The sequence below is a fragment of the Neopsephotus bourkii genome, unplaced genomic scaffold (assembly GCF_033783945.1).
Source record: "Neopsephotus bourkii isolate Nb327-2 ecotype Australia unplaced genomic scaffold, CSIRO-AGI_Nbou_v1 NB_659, whole genome shotgun sequence".
Classification (NCBI taxonomy): Eukaryota; Metazoa; Chordata; class Aves; order Psittaciformes; family Psittacidae; genus Neopsephotus; species Neopsephotus bourkii.
This window is the reverse complement of record NW_026901158.1, coordinates 8856958-8870609: the sequence shown is the minus strand read 5'-3', so window position 1 is coordinate 8870609 and position 13652 is coordinate 8856958. Positions and strand designations below refer to the sequence as shown.

General features: G+C 46.4%; 1 protein-coding gene across 1 annotated transcript; it reads right to left on the bottom strand.

Annotated features, from left to right (window-relative positions):
* Nucleotides 1–279: 279 nt before the first annotated feature.
* Nucleotides 280–13246, bottom strand: TNFSF15 (TNF superfamily member 15). The gene is made up of 4 exons (XM_061352318.1): nucleotides 12743–13246; nucleotides 6255–6306; nucleotides 5682–5729; nucleotides 280–842 (listed from the first exon to the last, which is right to left on the bottom strand). The coding sequence occupies exons 1-4, from the start codon at nucleotides 12989–12991 to the stop codon at nucleotides 409–411; spliced, it is 783 nt and encodes a 260-aa protein (XP_061208302.1). The 5' UTR covers nucleotides 12992–13246; the 3' UTR covers nucleotides 280–408.
* Nucleotides 13247–13652: the final 406 nt, after the last annotated feature.

Sequence of the window (13652 nt, the reverse complement as noted above, 5' to 3'; positions counted from 1 at the left end):
TGGTTTTAATTTATACATTGGAGGTGGAGTTAGTGATGTAGCCTAGCGGCAATATTCTGAATCAATAATCCCACCCACAAATACAGACTGCTCCTTCTTATCTTACAAAGTTTTGAAGAGCTCTCAGTTTTCACTTTCAAAACATGTATTTTTCCACCAATCCTACTTTGTTTTAGCTTTTTTTTTCCCTTTTTTTTTTTAAGCTATTTTTGCTTGTTTCAATTCAGCCTACAGCTTCACCTTTCCCTCCCCCTTAATGTAAGGCTGCAGAGAGCTGCAGAGAAGTGACAGTACAGAAGGATAACAGCACAGAGTTCACACCCCAACATACACCCACAAAGCCAAGATTCAGTAAGGTCACACTTCCCATCTTCCTGATGGGAAGACCCTACCAGCTGCTGCCAGGGACTACAATAAAAAAGCACCAAAGAATGTTATATGCTCCTTGGTGTAATCCACCAGCTTGATGTCACTAACGTTGACCATTAGTCTGTCTCCTACTTTTAAGGAGACCACAGCACCCAGATAAATGGGTTGGCACCAGTTATTTCCATTCTCACTGAGGGTCTTGGTGCCAGTCAGCAGATTGGTGGGCACAGGGTAACTGTCAGTGACTTTGGTGATGATCTGAGTGACAGAGATTGGTTTAGTGTGATTTTCAATTGGCCCTCGGAAAGTGACCTGAGCATAGACGTAGTAGTCCCCAGACACAGGTATCACCAGTGAGTTGCTGGAGTAACTCAGGTTGTTCTTGGTAAAGGCCAAGCCTCGCTTGTCTTCCCACTGCAGGATGGGCATATGGTTTCCCGTGGTGGTGGTGGTGGTGAAGTCTTGTTTCTTCACTGTGGGAAGAAGAAAGATGAAGAAGGGGTGGGTTAGTCTGTTTTATCCAGGGATATGCTGTAGGACGCAATGTGAGATGTCTGCTTTAAAGGGTGAACTATTTAAATGGGGTAATAAAAATGCTAGGACAGAAATGTTCTTATTTTACAGCTTGAAAGCTGAGATGAAGTGGCTGCAGGCCACCTATCCAGTGATGGTTTTGGAGGGTGTTCATACGGCATCCGGACTGAGCAATCAGGAGTTAAAGTCAAGGATGCTTTTGGAAGATCTTGGCCAGTACAGGCTACCTGAAGGACTATGCTGTGACTGGATGTCCTGCTTGTGGGCAGATCCTGAATGATGAGACTGTCCTTCCTGAAGGCTGAGTCTCATGGCACTTTGGAGCAATACCCTACACATCCAAGGTGCTATCTTACCTATTTACACAGTAAAAACCTTATATTTAAGTGAAACCAGTGCTGGGGCAGTTGTAGATGGTTACCATGCCTGTAGCTAATGGCTCAGGACAGGAATAAGAAATATTAAAGCATCATTTTCTTCAGTAGCTATGGATTGCAGTTATGTTTCTTAGACACTACTGTGCATGCAAATATTTCCCCATGATCAGCATGATCTGTCACCAAACACTGGGACACTTCTATTCCTGCCATTTTGCTTCTGAAGGATGTTAGGTTTTGTTAGCCCTTGTGTCAAGCTTCATGAATGCTCTCAACAAAACATTTTGCTTACAATTCCCTTTGGTTTACTGGTGTCATTTGAATTTGTCAAGCGCTCGTAAGAGCCTGCTGTGCTTCAAGAGGCCCAAATCCATTACATTTAGAACTGTTTTCAACTCTTTCTTTCTTTTCCTTTCTTTCCTTTGATGCTTTGCTGGAACAAAACCCTAAGCTGTTGTCAGCCTCAGCCTTCTCCAGACTTTTTCCAGTCTTGTGGTTAGCTGATCACAAGCAGAGCTCTAAGACAGGCCTCAGCATCGGTCTGATCCAGGCTGAGGTTGCTCCCCTGGTTGCAAGGGTTTCAGAGGATGAATCGGGGAACTGCTGCCCTATTTCCTTTGCCTCTCCTCCGCTCTTTCAGCTTCTCTCACACAACAGCCAGGAGAATAAGTCCTAGACTTATTTTTACTCATTTTTTAATGTAGAGTTTTCTCTTTACTTTCTGCCACATTAAATAATTGTGATAAAACAGCAGCTGAAGCACTGGACAGGAAGAGGAGAAAAACCATTCAGGTTCTGCCAGGTATTAAAATGAACCTGAAAAGTTAAACACTGAGAAAGATTGAGGCAACTGATTTCCAGGAAATGAGACATTTTTCGTGAGCTTGAGTTAATGTTTAAAGTTTATTTTGATTTAGTATTTGGGGAAGGGGCACATTTGCATGGGCAGGGATGCAAATGGAAAGCGGATACTGATTACTCTGATACTCTCTTGACAATAACCATTAGGTTTATCCTGGGTGAAATGAGATTCAGAAAAAGCAACGTGCTCAGCTCCCAGTGGCATCTATTTCCCTCTCTCTTCTAGAAATCAGTAATCCCTAAAGAGACAAGAAGGTGTTAGGAGTGTGATTTCTTTCATATTCTCTGAGTAGCACAACAGAATAATGGGTGTTTTTCAGCCTGCCTGTCAGTGCTGCTGGAGTATCAAATCTTTCTGGTCTTTCCCCAACAGGCTAAGTACATGAGGGGAGTATTTCTGTGTAGGAGGGACTGTGGTAGCAAGCCAAGCTAAGTTATAGCAGTATTATAAGAACTATAAGGGTTAAAGGCAATGAAGCTTTTCCTGATACAGAGAGAGAGGAATAAAAGAAAGTGGAAGTGCTAATGGTCTGCCTCCATTCTCATCTACTTCTCAGGGTGTCTAAAGAGAGGTCTGAGTCCTGGGAAAGGCTTAAGTAGCATTTGGATCATTATAAGGTTTACAAGAGGTTGGAGTAACACATCTCAGAGATCTGTTGGTAGCAGAGGAAATATTGTTTGAGATGGGAAGGATCAGAAAAGATCAGAAAATTCCCAGAAAATGTCCTGGGCTCTTTTCCATCTTGGAAATTTTGAGGGGAAATCGAAAAGAAGATGCATGTGAAATATTATTTTCCATGTAGAGTGACACCCAATTCTTCAATGTCTTTTATAACTAACAGGCAGCTTAAGTGAAGTACATGATTTCATAACTTCTGAATTAGGCAACTGTAAGTTTTACAGCTACAACCTCCATTTTAGGATAAATTTCACTCTACTGATGCTCTCTATTTTCAAGTTAATTAATTTTTCCTATGCTTTCAATCCTGATCCAGGGGAAAAAATCCTGTTCAAATGCCTTTGAATAGAGCACATCTTTTCTAGCAGCATTTGTACTTTGTAGTTTTCATTTCTTTTGTAAATAGATGGAGCTATACTTCCTATCATGCTAATTCTTGAACTCAATGAAATCTGCTTTTAATAAGGGGCTCATTGCTATAGTTCCTTCAACTTTCCTATCCACTATAAACTTTTGGCATCTCTTACATGTGAAATTATTTCTCCATTCATCAAATCCCTTTTGGCTTAGTCCCTTGCTGAAGAATCCCTTTTGCTTGGCAGCTTTTGGGTACGTTTTGGGACATACTGTTGAACTCACAGGGTATCTAAGCTCTCACTGATACTGAACACTGGACTCTGAGGCCAGAGTCTGGGTCTCCTGTTGTGCACTGGGAGTTTAATAACTGGAACCAGAAAGTAACCAGATTTAGTGGAGCGTCTGGGGGCCATTGGCAGCATAGTAAGTGGGAGCCAAGTACCTCAATGGGGTTTCTGCACCATGCCACAGGCTGGTGACAAGAAGCAATAGGCATTGGTCTGTATTGTGATCCAAAGTGCAACCAAACAAGTCAGAGAGGGGATGATGACATAGCACAGTCAGCACTAAATACATGTCACTGCACAGGAGAGAATGGGGATGAGAAAAGTCCTAGCTAGGTATTCTTCACTAGCTATAGCTACCCAGGAAGAAGAGATCTTGATGCCAGTTTGGATAAGTTCAAAATGCTCTGTGTGTGTTAAAAAGACCAAAAGCAGGTGAAAAGCTCATAATAAAAGAGCAGAAATGAAAACACTGAGTCATTCTGCTATTGTTAATTCAATGGTGCATTGCTGTGAAAGTACTGCGTCTAGTCCTTGTTCCTCTCACTCCTTTTCTCACCTTCAGATTATACATGTCTAAAAAGCTATATGTGTCAGAATATATGTGTTGGAATAGAGAGCTGGAAGAGGTTTCCTACAAGTGAGAGTCTGTAGTCTTCCACCTTCCCTTTGCAAAGTATACCTGCAGTGGGGGAATGTCCCATAAACTTGAAGTATAATAGTTCCTTTTTCACTTTCTATGCATGAGCCATAGTTTCTGAGAAGAGAAGGGGGCACTCAAGAAATCATCATGCAGCAAGTCTGAAACAACAGGATGTATTTCCTGACTGCGATGTACTGCTAAGCTTGGGAGCTCATTGACACAGGATTCAGCACTAGTAATAAGACTGGGCTAAAAAGGGTCAAAGATAAGTTCATGGAAATTAGGTTCTCTGATGGCTACATAGCACTGCAGCCTCTTCATGCAGAACCACCTTAGCTTTTGCTTTTCATGCTTGGTGTGGCCAAATGTGGCTGCCCCCTCTCCCTAGCATGGGGGGAGTTGGGAAATGGAGAGACTTACACTAGCAGACATGGTCCTTTTGCTCTTTCAAGCATGTACTTAAGCAAAGATATGATTCTGAATAAGGACAGGTCAGTTTTGGAGCTCTAGCAACCTGGATGTGAAAGAGGATGGGATCAAGGAAGGAGCTTGTGGATTAGGGAAAGTAAACTACGCTGGGAAAGAAATCACCTCTGGAATACAGATTGATTTCACCCCGTAGGTGAACTTGTGTGAAGCATCATGTCACTTGCACGTTTCAAGTTACTAACATGCTCCCTTGGTACAACTACAGGGCATTGGGGTCGCTTCTGTAGTGAGGTTTTGAGAGCTGTAGGTTGCTTTGAGTCAGAGCAGCTGGAGAGCCTTTCAGCATTCCGCTCCATCACATGGGAACCAGCCATGAATTTTTGCTCTTTCCTGGAAATAATACCTGTATTTTCCAGATGGGGGGAGCTGGTGAGGACAACAGAAGGCTCAGGACAATGTCCTTGGTGCGGTCACAGCTACACCTTCACAGCTGAGGTGGTGAGATGGTGGCCTTGCAGGTGCTAGTAGCCCCTTAGAAACATATTGCAGCCTACCCTGCAATGGAGCTTCATAGCAGCACCTTCCTAATACAGGATAAGGGCTTGGAGGTGTTCACCCTTCCTTTTCCGTGGAAAACAGGAGCGGTTGGATGGCAACATGGTGTGTGTGACCTGAGAAAGATCTTGCAGAAAAATAAGGTCTAAAACTGATCTTATTTTACCTGATTTTCTCCCAAAACTGGTAGTTCTTCCCACTTCACTGCTCCATGTGGGCTCCTTTCCCTGACTTTTCTAAGGGATTCAGCAGATCACTCAAATACCAGGGACTTATCTCAGTACAGTTGCAAGAGCTGTTCTTTCAGTGGAAGAAACATAGAATCACAGAATGGTTTGTGTTGGAAAGGACCTTAAGATCATCTAGTTCTAAACCCTCTGCCATGGGCAGGGATGCCTCATTCCACCTTGGAAATGCGACAACACTCCTGTCGACTACCTACAAACACAGCCTGCAGTCAATCTGTTGTGGTCCGCAAAGCAGAGCTGATGGTTGTTTTCCTTGTAACACCTGATCCTATCAGATCCATATAAACTGAGGTTACATCTGCTGGAATACTCATGGGAAATGCTTCATTTTTGAACAAACATTACCTGTCAGGTGAGCTCTTGGCTTTTCAGCACTGGAAAGTGTATCTGTAACTGAGGGGAAAAAAGGGAAAAGTCGTGAGTAAGCATGTTAGATGCTATTCAAGTCAATGAGATGTGAGTGGTGATCAGTGCTGCTGAGGAAACCTTGCAGCCCCTTTCCATTTCTGCATATGAGTCAGGAGTTACTTGCTGAGGTTGTTTATTGACACCATTGAGGTAATAAAATGCATATGGATGAGCTCGTTAGACCTATCTTTCTAGAGGGTGAACTGAGGGGAGCTGTGGTGTCCATGGATCAGAGGGCTGTGTGCATGGGCTCCCAAATGTTATGCTGATCCCAGAGAGCTGCCAGGGATATCTGTGCCTGCATTAAAAAGAGCTTGCCCAATCCTGGGATTAGGAGTGGCTCGCACTTTCACTATGGCCCCAGTTATCTCCGTGCATCTTGTCCCAAGGGTTGTTTCTGTCTGCCCTGGCTTGTTTGGCTTGGGAGGGGTTTGGGTGCTGCGGCAGCGATTGCTAAACCTCAGCACACAAAGGTGTTGAGGATGGGGGGGGAAGAACAGGCAAACTTACCAGTATCTACTGCCCGTTGCTTCAGAAAGCGAGAGCCCCTCTCTTCTGTGACCTGCAGAAGAGATTCCAACTGTTAGTTCCAGGCTGCAGGGTGTACAGCACCGATGCAGAGCGTCTTGTTTGTGTTATCCCGGAAAATGGAATGTGCTACAGAAACATTACCGAGTTCAGCTAGAGTTTTTGTGTAGAAGGACAAGCCCTGACAAGGCTTTGCTTCATTGCAGGAGCTTTCTGCTGTTTGAAGCTGCCCGTGTCTCTGAAAGGGTGCCAGGGACAGGAGCTGGGCTCCTGTAGTGATGCTTGTGCTCAACTCAAGTCTTGTTTAGAGGCTGGATGAGCCCTTGGCACAACTGGGAGAGGTCTGGCAGAGTGGCTGGTGTGAATTAGTGATTGCTAGCCCTCCGTTGGGATGGTGACTCCATCCAGCACTGCTGGAGCACCTCTGCTGCTTAGAGACTCTCCTGCTCCTCAGTCTCTGCAGAGCAATGTGAGCAATTCCTCCCTGTCTCAAGACTGTCTGGAATGTTGGGCAGCCTCCTTGGAGGGTGGAAAGGAGCTGAGCCTGTCAGAGAGTGCAGATGGCAGAGGGTGAGCTCTGCAGCTCACTGATGCTTTACCAAGAGACAGCAGGGTGATTCACAGTTCCTTGCCTCTTACATTTTGGTCCAGAGCTGAGCCCCAGTTTGCTCATAACCCATCCCTGTGCCAACATGCATTTGCATAGCAGCAGGACATGGCCCTGGACCACACCAAGCGGTTCTGACGTTTAGGTCAAGCAGTTCAAAGGGAAGCTGCTGTCTGTCTGCTGCATGCCTAACAGGGCTGGTCCTTCTGAGTAATGCTTGGCCACAGCCAGTGCCTTCCTGCTAAGTGCCAATTCTTTTATGGCTCTGAACTGCAGGATGCTGTGGGATGCTGAGTCTGAACCCGGACTCCCTGAGGTGTGAGGAACATCCCTTATCCTTTCCCCAGGGCACAGTTCATTGCAGGTCTATGTCAACAGTGTGGCTGCAGAAAGAACACAGTCTGGGATATGCAGCCAGCTCAGGGTTGGCTGTCAGGAACCCCATTACTCAATGTTTGTCAACAGCACATTGGTCTGATACAGTGGGTTTAATGAACAGCTGCAATAAATACATCAAACAGAGCAAACTGCCACTGCTCAGCTTGCAGGCAATGATTTGATGCATATTACTTCATATATAATAATATTAACACATGGATGATGAAGCTGTCTCCTGGTGTCTGCATCTTGCACAACTTCAAGTACTACAGAAGTAGGAAATAGACAATATACAGTGGTTGGGGGAAGAAGACTGGTTTTGAGAGGAGAATCGCAGGCTGCCCAAGTTTGGGGACTGCCAGCCACGCTGGTAAGCCCAGAGATATTTTAAGGTTTTACTAGCAGGGAACATCCCTGTGCTCCTGCAGAAAACCATCATTTCTCAAACAGTTATTCCAGTGTGATGGAATAAAATGGAGAAGGAAAACAGCAGGGAAAATCCTCTTTTAAACCCTTTCACCACCAAGGGTCCTGTCTGCTTGCTGTGGCATTTAAAAATGACTACTTCAGATGGGACACAGTCATAGCCAGGTGATGTGACACTGTCATAGCCAGGTGACTTTGTCCTTCCCTTGGTGGGAAGCACAAGATACATGGAGGATTTCCCTGAAGCATTGCTCCCTTGCTTTTCGCCAGATGTGTATGTGAATGAGTTGATTTACACCATTATTTATGTGACACTTCCTACATATTTATGAAGTGACATACTTTCTAACGATGCTCAGTACCGCAATGAGCTGCAAATCAATCACAAACCTACACTTCATCATGTAGCTTCAGTGGGACTGCTTAAATATGTAAAGCCTACCTTCCGCTGAAGTACTGTAAATAAACTTGGATGTTGCAATACAAACAGAGATGATGGGAAAGTGGGAATGACAGCAGGAAGAATTCTGGGTTACTTTGGGGTTTTTCTTGGTTTTGGGTTTGTTCTTTTTTTTAATAAAGAAAAAGATTTTGACTTAAAGCTGGGGAGACAGCTGCATTCAGAGGTGCTAAAGAGCAGTATGGTGCAGTAGATAGAGCAGGGTGTTGCGAGGTGTGGAGTCATTCTGTTGCTTGGGAAAGTTAGGGTTCTTACTTTTCTAATGGTGCTATTTGATAAGAATAAGGCTGAACATCCTCACTCACATGCTTTGCCTCTCGCACCTCCAGGAAGGGCTGGGGCTATACGGTGGGGAACTGCATGGGAAAAGTAGCTTGGTATTGCAGGCAGAGAGATTAATAAGCAAAATATCCCCAGTGCCCCCATCCTATCTGTTTTTTAGATAAAAAATATTGCTTTACGGGCAGGGTCTGTACAGGTCATATGTGGGACATGCACACAGAGCTTTGCTAGCTCCAGAGATGCTGCATGGCCTGCGCTGTGCAGTTTTGGTAGGGACCCATCCTGTGCCACTAAGAACTTTCTTTGATGCCCTTCAAGGGCCTGTAGGGACAGGCCAAGGGGAATGGCTTGAACCTGCCCGAGGGGAGACTGAGCTGAGCTCTTAGGCAGAAGCTCTTCCCTGTGAGGGTGCTGAGGCGCTGGCACAGGGTGCCCAGAGAAGCTGTGGCTGCCCCATCCCTGGCAGTGTTCAAGGCCAGGTTGGACACAGGGGCTTGGAGCAAGCTGCTCTAGTGGAAGGGGTCCCTGCCTGTGGCAGGGATTGGAGCTGGAGGAGCTTTAAGGTCTCTTCTAATACAAACCAGTCTATGATTTTATTATTCTATGACTTTAAAGTCCCTCCTGTAGTGCAACAGCTCCCTTCTCCATTGCAAGACTGACATGGCAACAGGTTCCTGTCAACCCTTTGAACAGGTTTTGGAATTTCCCTTTACACTCCTTGTCATCCTGGCATGCCAAGGATGCCATGAAAATAAACCCAAGTTGCCAACATCTCCAGAGCACAGGACTTGATGCTCTGCTTTGCTGGCCTAGCTGAGCGAGTTACTGAGACAGCCAGAAGATGCTCTCCTGGCTTCTGTGCTGTTCCCATGGTAGATCTGTGCACTCAGACTGAAACTTGGCTTCCCTTTGGGGAAGGACACACACCATTCCCAGACCTTCCTCTGGAAAAGCATCATTAGAGCCTTTCACAGATTTCCTGCTGATAACACCAGCCATGTGTCATTGCTTAAAGATCCCTAGCACCCTATTTGCTCACCTTGCTCTGCCCTGAAGAACAAAATGAAGTGATTTATTTTTTCCAAAAGGGAAGCAGTATAGTAAGCCTGGAAGGTGTCCAGGGAGGAAACTCATCAGCAGACTTCAATTATTCATGCAAGTTGCATTATACCATGAGAAAGAGAGAACCAGCGGCTCACCCGTGTTGCTGTGATGACATAACTTGCCCTGCTTTTTTTCTGAAAGGGGCATTTCCCAAGGAAAAGGTGAGTTTGTGTCCCTTTGGAAGCAGAACGTGGCACCACGTGCACCCACACAGAGGCAGAGATGAATGAACTGCCTCACCCTGCAGGCAAATGCAAGAGGCAGAACCCTATTGTAGAAACCTTTCCCAGCTCCCTTCCCACTCCTCCTTGCTCCAGGGAGGATGGGCTTCTGCTTTTCACCTTCTGCTGAGTTCCCCCCTTCCCCCTGCCCCAATGAACACAAAGTTGATAATCTGGCATGTGTGAGCTCAGCTTTGGTCCTGGGCAAGAAGAGAACTCTTGTGAGGTTGCTGATGCAAGGATCCGTGGGTGAACATGCATCTGGTGCAAATTTAGGTCTGCCCACTTGCTCCCAGTATGCCCAGGGCATCCACACCACAAAACCAGTGCCACAGAGAGCTCTGACACATTCACCTGGGCTCAATCTTCTCCTTCTAGGTAGGATTAGGATTGGAATAATTAGGTATTAGGTCAAATAGTAATATCAGATTAAATATTAGATATCAGAGAGGAGACTGAGCTGAGCTCTTAGGCAGAAGCTCTTCCCTGTGAAGGTGCTGAGGCACTGGCACAGGGTGCCCAGAGAAGCTGTGGCTGCCCCATCCCTGGCAGTGTTCAAGGCCAGGTTGGACACAGGGGCTTGGAGCAAGCTGCTCCAGTGGAAGGTGTCCCTGCCCGTGGCAGGAGTTGGAGCTGGATGAGCCTTAAGGCCCCTTCAACCCAAACCGTTCCATGATTCTATGATATGATTCTATCATTCTGATTTGAGTTATCGAAGGGGCACATGAGGAAAGTGCATCCTTTAACGATCCAGTTGTAACACTTAAGATGCAATATGAAATACAAAAAGTCTTCTTCCTATGAGCCTTTATGCCTGGAAGTGTTCCTATAGACTGAAATTCCCTACAGCTGTGCTGAGCTGCAGGACTGAGTGCCTGGGCTTAGCATGACACAGCGCTATGGGGAATTAACAGCAAGTCTCATAGGCAGACACAGCACTCTGCTGCTGGACCGCCCTGGTGACAGTCACCAGCAGTGAACTGAAAGCAGGATCCAGCTGAACTGCAGCTCCACCTCCGGCCTTGGCACGAAGGCAGCAGGCAGCCAGCCAGCCAGCCCCAGTGATTATTCTCTTCCTCACTGGGACTCACAAGAGGCTGTAAATCATCTGATCACCTCCTTGAATCACTGTGATAGTACTATGCACTAACAATCTGTGCATCCGCATGGAAAAACACACTGCTGTAGCCCAGTCTAGAGCAAACCTAATGGTTTAAATTGTGCTTTTCCTCTGCAGGAGCCAAACCCACTCACAGAAATACTTTGGTAACTCTGCCAACAAGGTCAAGAGCCAGGAACACATTAGTCCAATCAGACAGGCTAACATTTTGCTATTATTTCACTCTAAGATCATTTCAGGAACTGAACTATTCTGCTCTGTACAACCTCACAGGGCAATGCAGCACCTCTTCATTCTGTGTGCACCTGCTCTAGCTGGCCTGAATCAGAATCACAAATTGGTTTGGTTTGGAAAGGACCTTAAGATCATCCAGCTCCAACCCCTGCCACGGGCAGGGACCCCTTCCACTGGAGCAGCTTGCTCCAAGCCCCTGTGTCCAACCTGGCCTTGAGCACTGCCAGGGATGGGGCAGCCACAGCTTCTCTGGGCACCCTGTGCCAGCGCCTCAGCACCCTCACAGTAAAGAACTTCTTCCTTATCTCCAACCTGAACTTATCCTGTTTCATTTTGAACCCGTCACCCCTTGTCCTATTACTATAGTCCCTGATGAAGAGTCCCTTTCCAGCATCCTTGTGGTAGCAGTAAGAGGGTCAATGCAGTAATGTGCACTTTCACATATGCATGAAATAAATAGGCAGATTTAACAGCCCTAGGTACTGCCCAGGCCTGATGCATCTCCTCTTAACTCTGCACAAAGGCTTAATAATAACACAGAAGATGCTGCACCCTAAGGCCAGCATCACTTGGGTGCGAGAAGCAAGCTGTGCAGGCTCGTGCCAGCCCATTTGACTTCATTCCCATGCAGCCCAGAGCGCATGTGTGCAGCCATGGGTTAGGCTGTCATGCTCTCCAAACATCCTTAGGCTAAATGTGTGTGAGGTTAGAAAGCTGCCTTCAAGGCCACTTACTAACACAGCTTTCTTTTTTGTGGTTCCTAAGTGAGCATAGAACAAGTAGGATAATTACTGGGGGAATTTCAGACCTGAAGCTGAAATTCAAACCATAGTTCTTCCGACCTGTAGGTGTATACACATCATACTAGCATGGGGAAGTCCTCCTAAATTCATAGCCTATTGTGGAAATAGGCACTTGTTTGCAGTCTGGCACAAGGAGGAGTCAGACAGCATAGAAAAGCATTAGAGGCAACCATAGCAGCATAGGAGCAAAGTGAGTTTAGCTGTTTGTCAAAGGAGATGAGCAGAGGAGATCCCTAGATCCAGAGAAAGTTTTGATGGAAGTAAAATTGGGATGTGAAAATTAAATTTAGACTCCCTAATTGTCTCAAATCATGCCACTGCAGGAGTTTGTACTAATAATAAGCAAAAGCTGTATCTCTATGTCCAGTGATGGATGATGAGCACTGACCCGTTGACATCACCAACACAGTCAGCAGATGTTTCTTGAAATAGGACACTGGGAGGGGAATTATCCTTTCTTAACATGAAAAAAGGGAAGAAGATGAGCCATAGTGACAAAATCTGGCTAAGATTAGTGGAGAAGCACTGATTTCCATCAACTAGCCATTTTTCTTCAGTGTTTCCTACAGCACATCACTGAAAGATTTTTAGTTGTGCCTTGTGCTGTGCCCTGAATGAAATTAAGAGGAACAGAAACCGCTGCCTACAAAGACCAAACCAAAATAACATCCCAGGCAGATTTGCTCTGAGTAAGGAAGAAGGAATGTAACGGCGAGCTTCTTGCATTCCCTTAAACATGAGAAACTCATGAAGAGCATTAAAGAACCAAACAAACCCAACCCTGCAGACGCGGGACGTAGTGTGGCAAGATAGAAATCAGCCGTCAGTCTCTTACCTGTCCAGCACAGGAGCTGGGTGCTCTGAGGTGTCCAACCAGCAGGTAGGTGATGGGCAGCACAAGGACCAGCACGGAGAGCAGGCACAGCAGCACTGCGCACCGTATCCTCCTCAAATCCTCCCGGAGGTGCATCCTGGCAGCTGGGTTGGTCCCAGGAGCCGCTTCTTCCATGGTTATCTCAGCCCCACGGTCCATGACAGTGCCCGGTGTGTGAGTTGCTGCTGCTCCTGGATGAGAACTGGGCATGGCAAAATCTCCTCTGGTGTCTGCCCTGCATGGAGACCCCCATTAAATAAGAGCTGCCCCGAGTGTGGGAAGGCACCGACACACACACCCTCCCTCCCAAGGAATGCACCGCCTACAATAGAAACCTAGCTCAGGGAAAGGGAGCACTGCGGCTCCCCGGGCTCCCCGAGATGCCTGCTGCTGGCCTCCCTCTGCCTTTTTTTCCCCCTTCTGTGCAGAAGGAAGCTAGGAAAGTCCCAGTGGGTGGAACCAGGATAAGCCCTGCTGCTGGGCTGGATAAACTTGAAAGCTTTTCCGCGTGGCAAAGGGAACATGAAACCAATGGGAGTGAAAGTGAGAAGTAGGGGGAGAGCAACAGCCAATTGCGAGCGGTGTCCCGGAGCCCAGCAGTTTCAGCACAGCCCCAAGAAGAGAAAGGAAGGGACTTATAGAGAGTGTGAGGGTATCGCAAGGGACCCCAAAGAAGGAGTCTGGTTCTCTGGAAAGTTGCTTCATTCCTATGTCTTAACAGAATTCACAGCAGGCTGCAGTCAATGTACCTTTTGCACCAAACAATCCAGGGTCAGGCCTAAAATAGGGTGCTGTGGGGTTCATCATCTCCCAGCTTGTTGTAGCTGTGCTTTCAAAGGAGCCTGTTATCATGTCTTGGAAAAGCTGTGAC